The sequence below is a fragment of the Lithobates pipiens genome, unplaced genomic scaffold, assembly GCF_037356315.1.
Source record: "Lithobates pipiens isolate NorthernLeopardFrog02 unplaced genomic scaffold, aLitPip1_a1.2 Scaffold_19, whole genome shotgun sequence".
Classification (NCBI taxonomy): domain Eukaryota; kingdom Metazoa; phylum Chordata; class Amphibia; order Anura; family Ranidae; genus Lithobates; species Lithobates pipiens.
This window is the reverse complement of record NW_027507764.1, coordinates 147,440,761-147,461,082: the sequence shown is the minus strand read 5'-3', so window position 1 is coordinate 147,461,082 and position 20,322 is coordinate 147,440,761. Positions and strand designations below refer to the sequence as shown.

The 20,322-nt window shown below is 40.3% G+C and overlaps 1 protein-coding gene across 1 annotated transcript in view; it reads right to left on the bottom strand.

The window, feature by feature from the left end:
- The window catches only part of PLCL2 (phospholipase C like 2), a 279,279-nt gene that overhangs the window by 18,650 nt on the left and 240,307 nt on the right, over positions 1 to 20,322 (bottom strand). Inside the window, exon 6 of the mRNA XM_077491381.1 lies at positions 2,081 to 2,190. Coding sequence (XP_077347507.1) covers positions 2,081 to 2,190 — 110 coding nt within the window. The remainder of the gene's footprint in view (positions 1 to 2,080; positions 2,191 to 20,322) is intronic.

The window sequence follows — 20,322 nt, the reverse complement described above, 5'->3', positions numbered from 1 at the left end:
GACACGCTTTGTCTCTTCTGCATTAAAACTACTTACATGCCGGTCTGTCCTTGTGCAATGAGCCATGCACGTGCAGCAAACTGTACAAATTCGACAATAATGAATCTGACCGAACTCCTGCACATGCACGGGAATGATGTCATACCTGCCTGGCCATCGTGACCCAATTGTGAACCGGAAGCCAGATGCCCAAAGAGGTTGGCAACTGCACTCTACACCTTTGAAACCTGCACTCTGTGCAAAGCATATCCCTGAGACCTGTATCCCTGCAGGCTGATATCCTCCAGGACTGTGGCAGCTAGCAGCTAGCAGCTGTAGTTTCAAAACTGCCACCCACAGAACACCTCTCACAGCACAGTGCGTTGTATGCAGGTGGCTGGAGTGTGGGCAGCATTGGGCAGCCACAAATGGCAGACGGAGTGTCAGATTGTACAAGCAGCGGAGTGAGGGAGGTGCTAGGAGCACAGTGGATACAGTCCGACTCCCATGCAAGCTGGCTTTCCCCGCTCTCACTTTGTCACTACAACAGGCTGCCAGTGGCTGGATTTAGAGAGGTAGAGCCACTCTCCACACTGTCCGAGTCGGTCATGGTGTCTCAGGGAGAAGACAATCCTCCACAAGTTGCACGCACAGACTCTGCCTCCTGCTTCTATGGCTCTTGTTTATCATTATACCCACATTCGCATCCTCTGGCTTGTCACCCTGCAGTCCACAATCTGCTTGGTATGACGGGGTGTGTGATAGCAGCGAGGTCACTGTGTCAGCAAGGTGGCAGGATTTTTTTGCCCCCCTGTCCTGGAGCCTTAAGGTGGCTGCCTATGCCACCGTATGGTGCCATCGGCCCTGGCCTCAGCAAAGCCAAAGTTTTAGGAGTGAAATGTTCTTGGGAGTAATGGGGAAACTTTACTCCCCCAATTAGCCCTTGTAAGAAACATATTTCACAAAATAAACGGAGCATGTTTGCTACATGAACTCTTGATGGAGCTCCAATCAGTAGAGAAGGAATAAGGTCACCAGCCCGACCTCCAACCGTTCTGCAATCTCCCTAGCCTGTAACGACCATGGACTGAGACTTACTGTATATATAGATATAAGCCTGGATCTATTTGTTTAATGTGAGTGGATCGTTTTTTAAACTTTTTTTTTTTTACAATAAACATAGTGGTATGCAATACTGTATATAATATTTCCTGCATTCCTATGAGTATGCCTGAGTCCTAGAAAGGAGGGAGATATTTGCAGAAGGAGATCTATGGAACTCAATTTCCAAAAGTGATACTATATCTGTATGTACTGGTAACTGCAGGAAGAGATCTACTGAGCTTGGCTTTTTAAAGTGATATTAGACCTCTTAGTTGTGTGGTCCAGTGGAGGTGAAGGCACAGCCATTGGTGCACAAGGGTGTGTTTACAAATCTTTACAAGCATGCCTATCCATTATTTGTATGGTGGTTATCCCTTATGGACAGCATATACTGTACACACATGAATTCATACATTCATTGTGTGATTCATGTGGAAATTAATAGGATTAATCATTGGACTTTTCACACTATATATTGAGAGGACAATTGTTGAACATGAATACTGGTTTTATATATATATTTGTTTGGAGGTCATGGGCCACGTCAGGGGTCTCCATGGGCCACATGGGGGGCAAATTGTGCAAACCCACCAAGAAATGCCTAAATACTAGCACACAGGACTGTTAGTTTGCTTCTGTTTCTAATATAAACATGTTGGCTTTAAAATGTGTTAAGGTAATTTTACTGCCATAACTAACACACAGAAATAGAAGTCAACCAGCAGCACAAAAAGAGCTAATAAATTATTTTTAATAACATAATATTTTATATTCTCTGCGCAGCAGTGGGAAGCATTTACATTTAATTTTAAGTGTTTGCCAGAACTCTTTTTGATTACAAGAATGAAGTAGGCCAGAAGGAATGGAACAGAGTAGTAATCCATCCAAAGATGAACACAGCTCAGGACCATATGGTTAGTCTGGGATGAAATGTGCAGGGAATACAGTTGTGATTCAAACAAGAATGATGTGGCAGATTTACAAGCTGATATCTTACCTTTAGTATAGTAATGTTCCATGTAAAGCTCTCCACAGCCTTAAACATTTTCCTTTCTTTCAAACCTTCTTTAGCCCCGATGGAGTTGAGATTCTCGTGGAATTCCATGGCTGTAAAAAGTTACAATTTATATGAGAAAATGGTCATTTTTCATGTGTCATTTCTGTAATCCCTGTAGCTTTTCTCCCTCTTTTTTTCAAGAAGTCATCCTCTTATCTAATCTGAACTTCATTAGGAAATAGAGAAGATTCAAGGTATTAAGAGGAAAGCAGATTGAAGAAAAGATTTTGAAACAGAAAAACGAAAAACTAGATTGTATTTATCACATTTTCCAAAGGGGAAAAAAAGTATTATAAGTTATAATGACAAACAAATGTAGAACCAAAAAAAAGAATTTAAATTTTTTTTTTTTTTAAACCGGAAACCCTTAATACGACCCGCCCACCCAACATGCCATTACGTGGGCTCCAGCTCTTCTCTTGGATTGTCTATTTTACATTACATAAAAAGTGTCAGGAGGACTAATATTTAATGGTTCCTTTGCTTATGCTGATTTTTCTGTAATATAAATACAGTTATTTTAAATAGTTAAAACTCAGAAGCTCTTGTGGTCAGAGTTTCTGAGCTGTCCTGTTCAGACCTTGCCATCACTCTACAACACTGGCTGCAACATGGGAAGGAGAGGGTTCTGCCTTCAATATTACCATCTGTTCACCTCAGTGTTCTAATAAGAAAAGCTGCAGGCTTTGCATCCATTTACATCTGTAAGTGACTGAATATATTTCACCAACGATTAAACTCTTACTGTAAAAAAAAAAATTAAAAAAAAATCTGCAATATGGCTTCAAGCATATGCATACATATGGACAAAGCAGAAAGCCAAGCAAATGAACAGGGAATGGGAATTCAGGGAATTATTTACTGGAATAAAAAGTACAGTTGCAAGCAAGAGAACTTTTTTTAAAGAAGACTATCCTTATATCATGGTTTGGGAAAATCAATATCATAAAAATGTCCGTTCTTTCGAAATTTTTATATTTATTCAGAACTCTCCCGATTCATATTCCTGCATATTTTCTTAGGCTGATTCAACAAAAAGTAATGAAATTTACTTGGGGCAAAATAAAACCCAGACTTCACAAAAAAACACTTGTTCTCCCCAAAGCTTTGGGTGGTTTGGGATTTCCAGACTTTAACATATATTATAAGGCAGCTCAATTATCTCAATTAACAAAATATCACTCTTCTACAGAGATTCCTTTATGGGTCCTCATTGAAGCTGTAGACTGTGATCCTCTTCCTATAAACAATATATTATGGTTACAACCTGCGGATCGTAAGTCTATAAATAACCCCATTTCTAAGCACTCGCTATCTATATGGGGTAGGTATAGAAATTCACATGGTCTGCAATCTCCACAAAATCCGCTATTATCTTTTCACAAGAATCCGACTTTTTACCCAGCCTGGAAATATCCCAAAACCTTTAAAGCTTGGTCTAAGGCTGGTATCACTTGTCTATATAATTTAACTTCAACTACATCAATAAAATCTTTTACAGATCTATGTAAATTATATAAACTTCCACAATCAGAAATATTCAGATATCTCCAAATCAAAAATTTTTATACTCCTCTTCTCAATTTAAATGTAAACTTACATAATATTTCTCAATTTGAAAGATTTTGTCTCAAGGAACCACATGCTAAAGGTCGTAATACATCATTGTATACACAATTGATATCTAATTCTAATACTGTTATACCTAAATATGTGGCCAAGTGGGAAAAAGATTTGGATTGTACGATCGATTCTAGGTCTTGGTCCAACATATGGTCTTTCACAAAATCTTCCTCTATAAATATATTGGCGTCTGAATCATCATATAAAGTTCTCACACGCTGGTATTTGGTTTCTGCGAGAATTCGTTAAATTCTCAACAGACAACACTGGCCTCTGCTTTCGTGGCTGTCCAGAAAAAGGTACCTATATACATACCTGGTGGCATTGCCCAATTGTACAATCATTTTGGAAAAAGATCTTGCTGATAATTACAAAATATTTTGATCGTCCAATTTTTCCAGACCCAATTATAGCTCTCCTTAATTTAAAACCAGCCTTTCTGAATCAGAAACAATTCAAATTAGTTCTTATGCCGCGTACACACGAGCAGACTTTTCAACGTCCAAAGTCCGAAGGACTGAGTCCGTCAGACTATACGATCGTGTGTGGGCTGCAACGGACTTTTGACTCACCAAAGTCCGAAGGACTTTAGAATATGGAACATGCTTCAAATTTTCCCGACGGAACTCCGCCGGACCCGGTCCCCTTCGAAAAATCCGCTCGTGTGTATGCTACTCCGACGGACTAAAACCGACGCTAGGGCAGCTATTGGCTACTGGCTATGAACTTCCTTATTCGAGTCGGGTCGTACGTCATCACGTTCGAATCCGTCGGAGTTTAGTGTGATCGTGTGTGGCCAAGTCCGTTCGGCCGAAAAGTCTGTCAGAACTCCGTTGGAACTCCGTCGGAACTCCGGCAGAACTCCGGCGGAAGTCCTTTGGAAGTCTGTCGGACATAAGTCCTCTCGTGTGTACGGGGCTTTACACTCCTGATAGCTGCAAAGCAGACTATAGCTAATGCGTGGAAAACAGACGTGGTGAATATTGCAGAAACCAAACGTAGAATGAATCAATCTTTCATCCATGCTAAAATGGACGCTATAGATAAAAACCAGATGACAAAGTTTGATATCATATGGAAACCCTGGATTAAATATTATACGTCAGATAATATTGATAACCGAGTTTTATTGTTATGGTGATTAAGATTTTTTATAGAATTACAACATTAGCCGATATATAAAACCTCCTCCAGAGACTTATTTCCTCCCCTTCCCCTCCTATATACCTTTTATGTTCCTCCCTTACTATATAATACTTACTATAAACATACTTTAGAAGTTATGGTCAAAACTTTAAAATCATATATTTTCTTTTAGACATATTTATATTTTCTTGGGATTAAAATGTTTAAAACTCAGCTATAAGAATGTGTTCAAATTCTAAAATATATAGGGCCATTTATTGTCATTCCCACGAGAATATATTGAAATTCTTCTTTGCTTTACATCATCCGTACTTCAATATGTCTTTTTATTTCTGGTATCAAATAATTTGTCTTATATTCTGTACATGTAATTTATTTTAACATAAAATAAAAACTTTTGAACGAGAAAGAAGACTTTGCTTGCAAGTGTTGTTGACACCGAATGGGCTTTGTAAGGTTTTGTATGCACTCATGAGTCTCAGTATTCTGAGCATTGAACTTCATCTGAAAAAGAGATAACACTCTTGCATATATGACCCAAAACTATACTATAATAGAATTGGTTGCAGGGAACTACAACACGGAATAGAATTGGTTGCAGGAAACTACAACACAGTCAAATAAAATAAATACATAACAAAACAAGTCTTATTTGCAATACACAAGAATATTGTTCATTTCAGAATATACTAGTACTTTTGTGAATTATTAATTAAACTTGTATTAATCAACACTTATACAAGTGTTTGTATCCTTTACGGTCTGTAATGCTTTTGTCATCCAATCTGTAACAGCATGCTTGTATTTAGCAGACAAATATTTTAATGGGCTGCCCAGAGTATTCAGTGGTTGGCCTTCTCACTTCCTTTTCCATGTTTTGTGTCAGCAATTGTTGCCAGATCAGATATGCAGCCTGCATGTAATATGTGGCACGTGTTTAGACAAGATCTCTAAATGTAGTGCAGATGCTAGTTGAAAAACAACTTTAATCTTTTCAACTTCAGGTCTAGAAACATTACTTTTCTATTACATTAGGAATGCACCCATTTTTCTGGCTTATAATAATATATGTAATTATTAATAAAAAAAAGACATAAGTCCTACTACAGCATTTAAATAGCATGGTCTGCAAATATGAAAATCAGTGCCATCAAAGTAAATGTAAACCCTAACTAAACAACATTAAGTTTGCCATTTGTTTTAATAAAATATTTGTTTTTATGTTCTTTTTAGCCCTGTGGATTCTTGGTGCTGGTTATCCTCTACAACCGTTCTGCATGACCACCAGGTATAATTTTAGCGAATGCTGCAAATTTAAAAGTATTTAAAATGTCTTGAGACATTGCAATAGCATGGTAAATTCCATCTCAGTTCAAAGGTCTTCCTCCTCTCATCCCCTCCTCCCACCCATTGATCAATTATTAAAATAATTAATACCTTATGAAGCCTTTTTTTTTTTTTTTTTTTTTTTTTTATACTTGCCCAGTCTTCTGTCTGTGTCCCTCACTGGCACCACTTCCAGAAGTAACAACCCATGAATCCAGCGATGCAGTCTATGCCCACACCAACCTTTTCACCACTTCGTGCCATCATCAAGTTGATTTGCATAGAAGATGACTTGTGACCCAGCATGCCATGTGACCTCAGATTTAGGAACGTAAAAAGGGCTTAAGATTTTTAGTGTCTAGTGTTTAGCCTAAAACTGTATGTGAGATTTGAGAAGAATTCAGTGCGTCTCAGCACCCGCGAGTCAGAGATGTTGGTGTACAGCCGAAGGCAGTAGCCTGTATACATCAATACCAGGCTGACGTACGCCATGGCTGTACACCTATAATCTCACATCTGAATGGTTACACACCTACAGGAATGGATGAATGGCCCTGGGTGCTGTGCCTGAGCCCTAAGTCGATGTAGATGGTTAGGGTATCACATCTCTAAGCCTTTGTACACACAGTTGGAAATTCCGATTGAAAATGTCAGATCGGACCGTGTTGTCGGATAATCCAACTGAGTATGGGCTGCATCTGACTTTTTCCATCGGAATATCCGACCAACAATGTTTGAGAGCTGGATATAAAATTTTGCGACAACATGATCCGATCGTTTGTAGAGAATTACTATCAGACAAAGTGCCATGCGTGCTCAGATCAAAGTACGAGAGCAAAGCTATTGGCTACTAGGCTGAACGTAGTCCTGTTGTAATGAACGAACGTCATCACGTTCTAAACAATCAGATTTTCCGACAACTTTGTCCGACCGTGAGTATGAAACACCAGTTTCGGACAAAATCCGTCAGAAAAAATAAGACGGATTTTGTGGTCGGAATGTCTGACCGTGTGTACAAGGGGTTAGTCTTCTCTCAATCATCTGGGTTGAATTTCTCTGGACCACCAGTTTTTCATTTAGCGAGAGATGTTCAAATGATGAAACAAAAAGTTATTTGACAGATGTCTGGATGCACCTTTAGTGTGCCTACTTTGTACTATAAGGCTTCTATAATTGTCAGGAAGGATTTACAAAACATTTAACTACGGGTGCAAAAATATCTATAGGGAACTTTCAATAACAGAAATCTGGGATATGTTCAGTTTTCCTAGTGATGGACTGTGCAGCCCATGCAGTGTTTTTGATTTTGGCTGCCACATGGGTGGGCTCTACTGAGAGCCTTCTATTATTCTCTATGAGCCAGCCTGGGGAAGGTCATATCTGTGGCTCATTGTCAAATCAGCAGCAAGTCAAGTTGCTCTTATACGATTGGCTATACAACAAGTTGTAAAATCTCTGTGCTCCATAACATGTTGTGTCAATGATGGGAACCCCTCGTTAACACCTCCTTGGGTAAGCTTAAAAAGACTGATATTCATACAAGCTAGGCGATTAAAATGGGTGGGTCCAGCCCTGCTTACAGCAGACCAGTAATATTGTTTAATGTTATGCCCATTTTACATTTTGAAGCTTGTTTCGTGACCTTCATTCAGTGGGCACACAAGCTGTCCATGTTGCAAGCAATGGTGTACTGTAACAAAATTACAGGGCAGGAAATGGTGTGGCTACTAAAAAGACACTGCAGTCTATGGAGGGAAGAAAGTCACGCAGAATGCAGAAAATGGTGTTAGAGTTGGATTAGATTACCTAAATCTTGTTTGTTTTCAGTGTTGCCTTGGTCTGATCTCCTATTCTACAAAAAAAGGCATCAAAAAATGATTTTCTTTTTCTGACAATACAACTGCATACTCTAGGTTAACTCCTATAATGAAGCTCAGACACACTTTAAAATAACAATACAAGTTAGAATTGTACTATTCATCCTGTATAAACCCCTATATTTTAAGCAGAACTTCAGTCAAAAATATATTTCTTGTCATTGGTAGTGGGGACCTCTCTCATGTTTTTAATGTTGTGTGCCTTCTTTGGTAGAGTAAACCACAAATATTGCATAGAGCTATTTGTAAATAATTACAATAAAAATGAATAAACCTCTAGCTAAAGGTTAAAAAGATTTGTAAATGCATGTAAAATCAATATTCAAGAGATAAAATTAAGTTAATATATTTTCAAATAATTACTAATGAGAATGTAAATAAAACATGCTAATAAAGTGCAAAAAAGTGCGAGCAACAATAAATGATCAAAACAATGACATGTGAATATTTGTGCATTTGCCGTTGTCTACAGCAACGGTAAATTTCAAATATATGTAATAAGTGTTCAGTTCCAAAATTCTCAGAAAAAAAACAAAAAAAAACAACGTATTGGTTTCAGAGGGCGTATAGTGTTTTCTAAAAAAATATTCCCTTATGATAAAAACATAAAAAGATATATTTGCCAAAAGTATTGGGAAGTCTGCCTTTACACACACATGAACTTTATTGGCATCCCAGTCTTAGTCCTTAGGGTTTAAACATTCCCATAGACACACTTCTAAACCTTGTGGGCAGCCTTCCGAGAAGAGTTGAAGTTGTTATAGCTGCAAAGGTTGGGCCAACTCGATATTGATCCCTTCGGACTAAGACTGGGATGCTATTAATGTTCATGTGCATCTAAAGGCAGGTGTCCCAATACTTTTCACAACATACTGTATAATGTAGATAGATAGATAGATAGCATAGGTGTGTGCGCACGGAGTGCCCTGGGCACATCCTGATCACCTAGTGTGCATAAGCATTATCATTCTGTTTGGCAGCAGGGAGATGGGAAACATTTCCCTACTACCAGCTCTGACATAAGAGCAGTGCTTATGTACTTTCACTGTTCTGGCAGGGAGATTAATGTGCCTGGTCCATATATACTAGGGATGCACCGAATGGGTTTTTTGGTGCCGAAACCGATACTGAAAATGAAAAATACACAAGGCCAAAAACCAAAACCGATACCGAAACATATTTTAAAAAAAATATTTTTATACAGGAGATGGTCAGAGACTGGGGACATGGTACAGGAGATGGTCAGAGAAGACAGAGGACATGGTACAGGTGATGGTCGGAGACTCAGAACATGGTACAGGAGATGGTCAGAGACTGGGGACATGGTACAGGAGACGGTCAGAGACTGGGGACATGGTACAGGAGACGGTCAGAGACTGGGGACATGGTACAGGAGACGATCAGAGACTGGGGACATGGTACAGGAGACAATCAGAGACTGGGGACATGGTACAGGAGACGATCAGAGACTGGGGACATGGTACAGGAGACGATCAGAGACTGGGGACATGGTACAGGAGATGGTCAGAGACTGGGGACATGGTATAGAAGACGGTCAGAGACTGGGGACATGGTACAGGAGACTGTCAGAGACTGGGGACATGAGATCAATGCAGCCTCACCAGTGCCCATCAGATGCAGCCAGCCAGAGTGTCCCCCATATTGCACCAGCGTGTGTCCCCCATATTGCAGCCAGCGCGTGTCCCCCATATTGCAGCCAGCGCGTGTCCCCCATATTGCAGGCAGCGCGTGTCCCCCATATTGCAGCCAGCGCGTGTCCCCTCCCCCATATTGCAGCCAGCGTGTGTCCCCCATATTGCAGTCAGCGTGTGTCCCCCATAATGCAGTCAGCGTGTGTCCCCATATTGCAGCCAGCGCGTGTCCCCCATATTGCAGCCAGTGCGTGTCCCCCATATTGCAGCCAGCGTGTGTCCCCCATATTGCAGCCAGCGTGTGTCCCCCATATTGCAGCCAGCGTGTCCCCCATATTTCAGCCAGCGTGTCCCCCATATTGCAGCCGGGGTGTGTCCCCCATATTGCAGGCCAGAGTGTGTGTCCCCCATTGCCAGCCAAAGAGTGTCCCCCCCATTGCCAGCCAGAGAGTGTCCCCCCCATTGCCAGCCAGAGAGTGTCCCCCCCATTGCCAGCCAGAGAGTGTCCCCCCCATTGCCAGCCAGAGAGTGTCCCCCCCATTGCCAGCCAGAGAGTGTCCCCCCCATTGCCAGCCAGAGAGTGCCCCCCCCATTGCCAGCCAGAGATTATCCCCCATTGCAGCCTGTGCCACCTGTTTGATTACAGCGCCGGGAACATCACAGCATTAATTTCAATTGCTGTGTGTTCCCGGCTGCGCGCCGTCACATGCAGCCCCCCCCCCCCCTTGTCTGGGGAACTTTGGTAGACAGATCACCCGTCCCAGGATTGGGACGGGTGATCAAAACCTTGCAGCCATCTCAAAAGACCATTACTCTGCTTTATCTTCGTAAAAAAAGAAAAAAAAAAAAACTCTGAGAACGTAAGCCACTGAGAATGCAAAAAAGGCCTTTGAGTTTTGCGGTCAATTGTTTTCCAATAGACATTAAAAGTTGCTGTAACCCAATTCTTACAAGTGAACTTATTATTTCAGAAGGAATTAAATAGTGCACAGTGTTTTTTCACCTTTTGAGTCACATGCATTTCTACTATTATAAGAATCTGCTCATCAAAGAGCATAAAATGAGTTTCTCAACCAGCAGAAATCTAGCAGCCTTTAGTAATCGATATATAAAAAAAACTGAAGGAATTGGACAGTTTTTCAGCAATGGCCAACAATCTGGTGCACCAGGTTCACGAACAAGGCCATGTCTGAAGTTAATTGGTACAGAGTTATTTTTGCTCTATGAGACAACCTTGAAAAGATGTACATGGGACAACTTCCACAGTTATTCGTTTCTAGTCTGGTAAACATTTTAGGTAAACGGAAAAGATTGATTAATCAATTATGAATCTTCTAAATGGAACAGCATATTGGAGCTATTTGGGGACACTGGTAGCGCTTGTTTTCTTTAGTAAATAAAGTATAGTTGATGTGTGATTCCGCCGTGTCATTCACATGTAATCTTTATTATCCTCCATCTATCAGCCACAGTTCCTACAGTTATTCTCTGTTCAGTATAATAATATGGATCCCAAAGGCAAGTTCATTTCAGCTCTAATCACCCGTATCACTTGCCAGCCTCATTTCAAACATCAAACCACAACATCCAGATAAGTAGAAAAGTAGAAGAATACGCATTAAACTGACAGTATAAGCTGTGTTAAATTCTCTGGATAACAACATATTATAGACAAAGTAGTAAAACATGCAGGGATTGTATTCTTGATGCTTACAGCAGGAAACATAACTGTATGGAATAAAAGTATGAAGCCTGAATTGAAAAACATACAGGGGTTGATTTACTAAAACGGCAGAGTGCAAAATCTGGTGCAACCGTCCATGGTAGACAATCAGCATTTAACTTCAGCTTGTTCAATTAAGTCTTTACAAAAAAAAAAAAAAAAAAAGGAAGCTAATTGGTATCTATGCAGAGCTGTACCAGGTTTTGCACTCTGCAGTTTTAGTAAATCAACACCAATACGTTTTTCATTTCAGGCTCCACACATTTATTCCATATAGTTATGTTTCCTGCTGTAGGCATCAAGAATACAATCCTGTCTGCATGGTTTACTACTTTGTCTATAATATGTTGTCTAGAGAATTTACTATAGCTTATACTGTAAGTTTAATGCGTATTCTGTTTTAGTAAATCAACCCCATAGAGCAGGGGCCTCAAACTGGATGCTCTTCAGCTGTTGCGAAACTACAAGTCCCATCATACCAGCCCAACAAGGGCTGACTACAACTCATCTCTTGAAATACAGACAGGCAGGAAATGGGTTCTACGTGTTAAACATGGAATCCTATGCTATGCAAGAATCCTAACAGAAGAACTAATAGCTGGAATAATGTGAGATTCCAAGTGAAGCAGTTTGCCAGATTTTCCCTTTGACCAGAGGCTAAATTATGGATGGGCTAACCGTTTAAGAATACAAAATACAAGGCACCAACCAAACTTGAAGCTTCCTTCCAGCCACCCATTATTATCTTTCCCTTTCCCAATTGAACATTTTCTTTTTATTTGACAATTTCCTTAAAAACATTGCCTATGAGTTTATCCTGGAGTTGTCTTTTCTCTATTGCAGATGACACTGGTATTTTACCAAGGATTTAAAAGGTGCCTGTTTCTCAAAGCATGAATTTCATGTACTTCTATCTTGGCATCTGGGCCTTCTGCTGTTTCTTACTATTCTGGTTCACTGTTTCTCCTAATTTCCCAAGACAGTAGTGGATACTCCCTCAGTTTCTTAATTAACAGACACATGAAATAAAATCTTCATTTCATAAAACAGCAGCTGACTAATGTATTTCTTGCAAAAGCTAAACTTGGGGAATGCCAATGCCTTACCATATTTAAGGAATACAACTGACTAATTTTAGTAAACAGAATAACTGTCCTTGCACAATAAAAATAGATTTTGCTCATAATTATTTATTACCCACCTCCCGAAAGCCGTATAAGCAAATGTTGGCAGGCGTGCTCTCTTGTTCTGGGACGACGTCATTCTTGCTGCACTTGTGCGCCCTCGGGGGCCAATGATGTGGCTCTTTACCCATGTGATCAGCCGTGCCCAATCACAGCTGACCACATGTAAACAAGAAAATGCCGGTTTTGAGCTTAACCCATCCTCACACTGAAAGTGTGAGGAGAGGAGAGCCGATCAGTGGCATTTCCTTTCAGGGGAGACCTGTACAGATAAGCAAGGGACCGATTATCAGTGCCCTGATCAGTGCAGGCCCAACAGTGATGCCAGTCAGTGCCCAACAGTGACACCTATCAGTGCTCATCAGCGCCTGCTCAGTGTCACCAATCAGTGCCCATAAGGGTAACCTATCACTGCCCATCAGTGCTGCACATTAGTGCCCCCTTATCAGTAGTGCCCTTCAGTGACATCTAATCAATGCTCATCAGTGCAGCCTCATCAGCTCACATCAGCGAAGGAGAAAAATTACTTATTTACAAAATTTTCTAACATAAACTAGCAAAAAAAAAAAAAAAAAAAAAAACAGTGATGATTAAATACCGCCAAAAGAAAGCTCTCTCTGTCTCAAAATAATGATAAAAATTTAATTTGGGTACAGTGTTGCATGGCTGCGTAATTGTCATTCAAAGTGTGACAGCGCTGAAAGCTGAAAATTGGCCTGTGCAGGAAGTGGGTGAAAGTCCCCAGCACTGAAGTGGTTAAAATAGAAGTGTGAGGCTGAGACTGCCATCAGTTCAGGCCCCTGGCAGATCCAGACTTCCGAAGTCGGGATGACGCGGAGCCTGGACTGATCTTGGTGACATCAGCAGAGAGCAAACTTCAGACCACTCTCTGCTGAAAACGGCTCACAGGAGTGCAATACGAATTGCACTCCTGTGGCCCATAGGAGAAGCACAGCCGAATAAGCCCAGGCTGGACTTCTCCTTCAAAGGTTACTCCAAAGCCAAAACTTTTTTTCATTTTGAGTACAGTAGGTAATGGTAAAATTCCAAACATATTTTTTGCCTTCTGTATGAGAATCATTTTTACTTCCTCTTCTGCAGACACAACAGGAAGCAAGAAGAAATATCTCCAAATTAAGGGATATCCCCCCTTACACAACTGTCACCAGAACACATGCCCCCCATTGAAATATTTCCCTTCAATTCAGTTCTAGTGATAAATCTAGCCGGCTCATCAGGGGCCCCCAAATTCCAATCCACGTATGGGCAGGCTGATTGACCCATCAATCGCCGGTATAACCAGCCTGTCGGATCTTTCTGCATGAGATTACTGCCAGCAGCTATGGCTGCTAGCAGTAAGCACTATCATTGCATTCTGCTGGCCGGGAAGGCTCTTCATGCCCTCCCACTGACAGAATACAATAGCCCATTAAAAAAACCTTTCAGCCTCCATATATAAATGATAACGTTTCAGGAAAAAAAGAAAAAAATCCTAGAACAGGGCTGAAAGAAAGGTAATAACCATACGCTAATGGCACTTTATCCCAGATAACACAAAGGACTAGACACCAAAAAATAATAATAATGGTAATGTCCCAGGATATAACCTGTTTGTCTGGAGTCACTCCAGTGTTTGTAAGTCCCCCAGGGATAGAGCCCTTCTAGCGCGGAAAAAATATAATAATCCGAACGTGGAAGCCGCCCGGTGGACACGCAGCTACGGCTTGCACTCCAACTGCGCTCCAACGAACGGAACTGACGTAATAGGCGTAACTCCGTCGAACGCGTTTCGTCATTGACGTCTTCACCGCCGCTGAAGACGTCAATGACGAAACGCGTTCGACGGAGTTACGCCTATTACGTCAGTTCCGTTCGTTGGAGCGCAGTTGGAGTGCAAGCCGTAGCTGCGTGTCCACCGGGCGGCTTCCACGTTCGGATTATTATATTTTTTCCGCGCTAGAAGGGCTCTATCCCTGGGGGACTTACAAACACTGGAGTGACTCCAGACAAACAGGTTATATCCTGGGACATTACCATTATTATTATTTTTTGGTGTCTAGTCCTTTGTGTTATCTGGGATAAAGTGCCATTAGCGTATGGTTATTACCTTTCTTTCAGCCCTGTTCTAGGATTTTTTTCTTTTTTTCCTGAAACGTTATCATTTATATATGGAGGCTGAAAGGTTTTTTTAATGGACTGTGGTCCCACATCTTGTCTCAACATATGAGAATTGTTTTTTCCGTTTTATTATTATTTTTTATGTTTTTATTTGTTTATATTTTTGTGGCAATAAATTGATTTTTTATACAAATCACACTATGGAGACTACAATTTTTTTCCTATGAGGAAATCTCCCCCTTGGTTGCGATTGAGGAGCTGGACATCAGCAGGGACTGAAAAAACTCTCTCTGGATGCGAATGAAGAGCTGGTTACTGGTAGACTTTGTTTCCAAGGCGAATTACCCCTGCAGGGGTGTATTCTTCTGGTGAGTGGGGGACCTTGTGGGGGAACACAGAAGTCACGTTGGAGATTGCACGAGAAGCACTTTAGTCACAACTTTCTGTAATTGCACTGTTGAAGAGATTTTTTGGAAATTTGGACACTATTTTAGTATTTTTTGTTATTTTGTTTATTTAAGAGACCCTTTGCTTTTTTATATATATATATTTTTTATATATACATCCTTTTTTCTTTTTTGTACACATTTTTTTGTCCTTTGTTTTTTTCACCTGCACTTTTTTGATATATATTTTTGACATAATTTCTATATATTATTAATATTTTTGTTTTTTCATATATATATGCTTATATTAGCACATTGCGTGTATAGGTTGTATAATTTGAATTTTTGCATTTTGATTTTTAATCTCATTAAGCACATTTACATACACCTTCTACTTGTTTCTTTGCACATCTTGGCGATAATGCGACTTTAGGCAAAAAATTCTTTCATATGTATCTATATTAGCGTTTTACACTTACAGTTTGCATATTTGGGATAATAAGTTCACTAGCACATTTACATACGCCTCTTACTGGGAATTTGCCTACTCAAACCATACTTTGGCATTAATGCGATTTTAGGGAATACTGTCTCTTAGCGATACAGACACAAAAAATTCTTTTGGTTTCTAGTTTGTTGTTTGATTTTCGTTTTTTCCTTTTCTTTTGCTTATTGGAATTATTTGTTGGTCCCAGGAACTAATCTCTAGTAGGAACTTTGTTGTTTTTTGGGACTTCTGGGTAGTTTGTAAGTCTTAAGTCGCAGATTGATAGTCCTTTGGGGTTATGCCTCCTTCTATTATATATATATTCTTCTAGATGAATACATGATATATTCGGAATTATATATTGATATACATACATATAAGGAGTTTTACTTATAGGTAGCACCAATTACCCTGGTTATCATATTATTCTATTTCTTGGAGGAAACACCTTTTGGAGTTTCTTTCTTTTGTGGGTGGCAGCAACCTAATGATATAATTAGTATTTAGCCGTAACTACTGTTATTACTATCCTCTCTTACTTCCCACCGTTGTCGAGCGCGGTTTTTTCCTTTATTTTTAGAATACAATAGCGCTGCAGGAAGCATTCGGGAATCAATCGTTTTTTTTCCCCCACCCCTGGTGGAAGGAAAGAGAATTGATTAATCTAGAGTTTGCCTTAGTCCCGATGACAATGATCAACAGGACACATCAAGATGGTAAATGTTTCTATAAGGAAAACATGATGAATAAGCTAAAATAGTTAACCATTAGGACCACTGGGGAAGTAGCTGCTAAAAATGTTGCCTTGCAGTCATATGCAAAATCTGTTATTTCAAGCGATATTTTTAAATAATTTTATAGAGCTTTTTGATAAAAAACAAAACAAAACAAAACAAAAAAACACTATTCATGTTTTCAAAAAATAAATTCATGGGTGATTTCTCAAATGTGTATGTATGTAGCTGGAAGTGATGTAAATAACCGAGTTAAAATAGACGGTTACGTAACGGAGTTACTTTAGAGGGTAACGAGTAATCTAACCGATTACTCTTCCCCTCATGGTAACTCAGTTCCCATTATTTGGGCAGAGTTACCTCAATTACATCTACCGCCCAGGAGGCCCCGCCGTGGCCACGCTGCCTGGCCGTTCATTCCGCCGCGGGGAGGGGGGCATTCGCCCGCTGAGCTGAGAAGAGGCTGAGACTCAGAGAGACTGTCTGGACCGTCACATCCTGCCTATCCAGAGAGAGAATGTAGGGAGGCGGGGCGAACACTGAAAAATGAAGTCAGCTGACCAGCTGACACCAATCGAGTGAAGGGGAAGGTCTCTCCCCACGAGGAAAGGCATCCCTAGAGGCATTCAAGTAAGTGACTGTCTGACGATTCGAATTGCAGTGCAATCGATCCATACCAAGTTCTCCATCACCTCTGCTTCTTACTGATCCCATCCCTACCCACACACCATCACTTCTACAAAAGAGGTGATGGGGGGATAGGGTAGGGATGAGATCAGTGGTGGTGGGGGATGGGATCAGTAAGAGGCAGAGGTGGTGGTGGTGGGGGGGGGATGGCACCACCACCACCGCTGCCACCCCCCAAGTACCACGCTGCCTACCACCCCCCAGTACACCACCGCTGTCATGCCCCAAAGTACCACTGCTGCCACCCCCCCCCCCAAGTACCACCGCTGACATCCCCTCCAAGTACACCCCCACCACTGCCACCCCCTCAAGTACCACTGCTGCCACCCCCTCAAGTACCACTGCTGCCACCCCCTCAACATTTGGGTTCAAATAAATACCAAATGTTCTAAAATACTGTATATAGTGTTTTTATTCTTCAATCAGTTTATATAAACATCTTTGATTTTAAAGATGTTATAGAATGTAAATTGCATTATAGAATATAAAAAAAAAAGTCACAGTTACTTTGCTGAGTAACTAATTACTTTTCCAATGTAGTAATTGAGTTACTAACGCAATTACTTTTTGGGAGAAGTAATTTGTAACTTAACTAATTACTTTTTTAAAGTAAGATGACCAACACTGGTAGCTGGTGATGCTGTTCCCCTCAGTTTGTGTTTTTGGATATGCTTTATGGACTTGCAGAAATAAAGGTGATTTTACTGGACATGCGGCCAACCAGAATAATTTTTTGCTCATTGGAATTTGCGATGAACGGGGCCAATCGGACCCTCAATTCACCTCTACAGAGCGGCAGATGTAAACAGACTTTTGTCCGTTTAAAGCCGCCTGCCTCCAATCCGTTCCTAAAAATCTGATAAAAAAATAGAAGGTAGTTTGCCCCCTTCCATCTGGGTGGATCGGATCGGAGGGCCTACAGAGTAGCCGTGACCTGTCATCCGCCCTCTCCGCTCACTGTAGCCCGCGACTGGTTACCAAGTTGCTTAAGGGCCCTTGCATGCTGTCCTTCCATGTAGACCAGTTGTATAGTGGCTATAGCTTACAATTTCTCTGTTACAATCCAATGACAGAAATGCACTCTCTATAACTTTATATATCTGTAGTTAATATCAATAGTTAACAAGGAACTAAGTGGAAAAATATATATACTTTTTCCAGGTATAGTAGAACATGTGATCCCCTCCCCTGTGACAGTGCTCGGACCAAGCAGACAAATGCTAGGCCCATATTACTGTCAAAAAAGAGCGACATTAATATTCAATATAAAGAAAAAAACAAATACTTCTGCATTCAAGAGATGAACAGAGGGCGTGCCAGCCTTGGGCATTAGAGCTTTGAAGAAGAGGGGATGCCCCTCGAAATGCTGGATGATGATGGACTTTACAAAAATTGCTCAATTTTATTACTCATTTGGGAGTATGCATTTTTATCCTTAATATATTAAAGTGTTGCGAAGGTAATGCGCAAGGCTGGCACACCCTCTGTTCTTTTTTCTGAAATTAACACTCCCCTGGGTCATGGGTCAACAATTTCAGCACCGACCAAGATGAAGCAAGTAGTGACAGGGGGACGCAGAAAAGGAGAGTTTAACAGGGTGGGAGGGAAGTGTGTCTTTCCAGACTACCACATCTCCTGTATGGATGAGGTGATGGTCTCACTCTGCGAGATTTCTGTGTTTAGTCAGTTGTTTAAAACTTTTAAACTCTAAACTGTCTACTGAATTTGATTTGCCGAGGTAATAAACATGTTTTTTTTTTGGTGCCTCAATTATTGTGATTTTTATTATTTCAGCTGCCTTGTGGAAAATGACATTTTGACCCAACTCATGTCATTTGGCTTGATAATAAATAGCTGATCAAAAGCTGAATCTGCTGTAAACACAGCCATACTTTACCATAAAAACGATGCTTTTGGTTGTTATTTATTTCAAATTGCACATGTTTTTTTACTTGATTATACTTTATCTGAGTTCCCAGTCACAATGTATAGTTGCCTGGATGCCAGTGACATATTCAGGGACTTGGCCCATGGCCTCATACTTTTACACGATCACATAACTTTCCTCTTGGATTCTACAGTAAGGATTAAAAAGCCTTTTCTTTTTTTAATAACTTCGTTAAAACAGTCTGAAGAATGCAGCAAATGCTTTGAATATTCTGTTACTTACTAAAATACCTTGACATTTAAAAGTTGTAAAAATAGAAAAAATAAAAAAATATATACAACATGAACTAGTTTGCAACCATGAAGGTAAAACAATATCATACATAAAACCAGAGATAAAATTACCCAGATCTGACAGCTAAGGATCAGTGCTGCAAAGTTTCCATTACAAGAGATGTTTGGCTGCCAGTGAGAATGATGTCTCGTATTATCAAAGATGGCATTTATTCCTTTTTCTTGGACCGTACCCACTTGGTCTCTAACCTCTGTAGTCTGCAGTGAAACCTTAGATTGGTGGCATGGAGTAAGCTATGGTTCCTAGTGCTGTTTCACATCTTGGCTTGGCCATCAGATAGATTTCTATGCCATCATTACCTAAGAGCAGGGTTTTATTTCAAGCAGTGGCATAACTTTGTTGCAAAAATTATGACAAGTTAAAATGAAATTAAAGCTGCCAACAGGTACATGTTTTTGATGGAATGGATCTTAATTTACTTAAGGCTAATGGGCTGTTTACTTTGTATTGAAATTTTCACTTTGCGAAGGAAGTTTCCCTTAGTTTAATAAACAAGGTGAAGTTCTACTCATCCAATCATGGCCAAGCTATTTTTTTTTAATTTCCGTTGCACATTTTTGGGTACTCTTTGCAAAGTGAATATTCACATTTACTAAGCTAAGGAAAAAATCCCCTGCAATGTGAACAGCCTATTTGCATTTACTAAATCAACCCCTATGCATGTATTTTCTAGTTAAAAAAAGTTTTTAATTTTTCTTTTTGCAAGTTTTTTTTTTTTTGTAGTTTTGACAAAGAGGTGATAGCGTTGAACTCTTAAGCTCTGTACACACGGGCTGCATCTCGGGTGGCATTGGCCAGTTCAATAGAAACCAGCCGACAATCGGCTTGTGTGTACTGCAGCCAGGTTTGCCCTGGTGACCATTGTCACAGGTACTAAAAGCGATGGGAAAGTCCAAACATTTGAGTTATCCCCAAAACTGTAACAGAACTGAAATCTTCCCATGGTTGTCCACTTTCTGTTGACAGGGAGAGAAGTGATATCCCCCCAATAGAATAT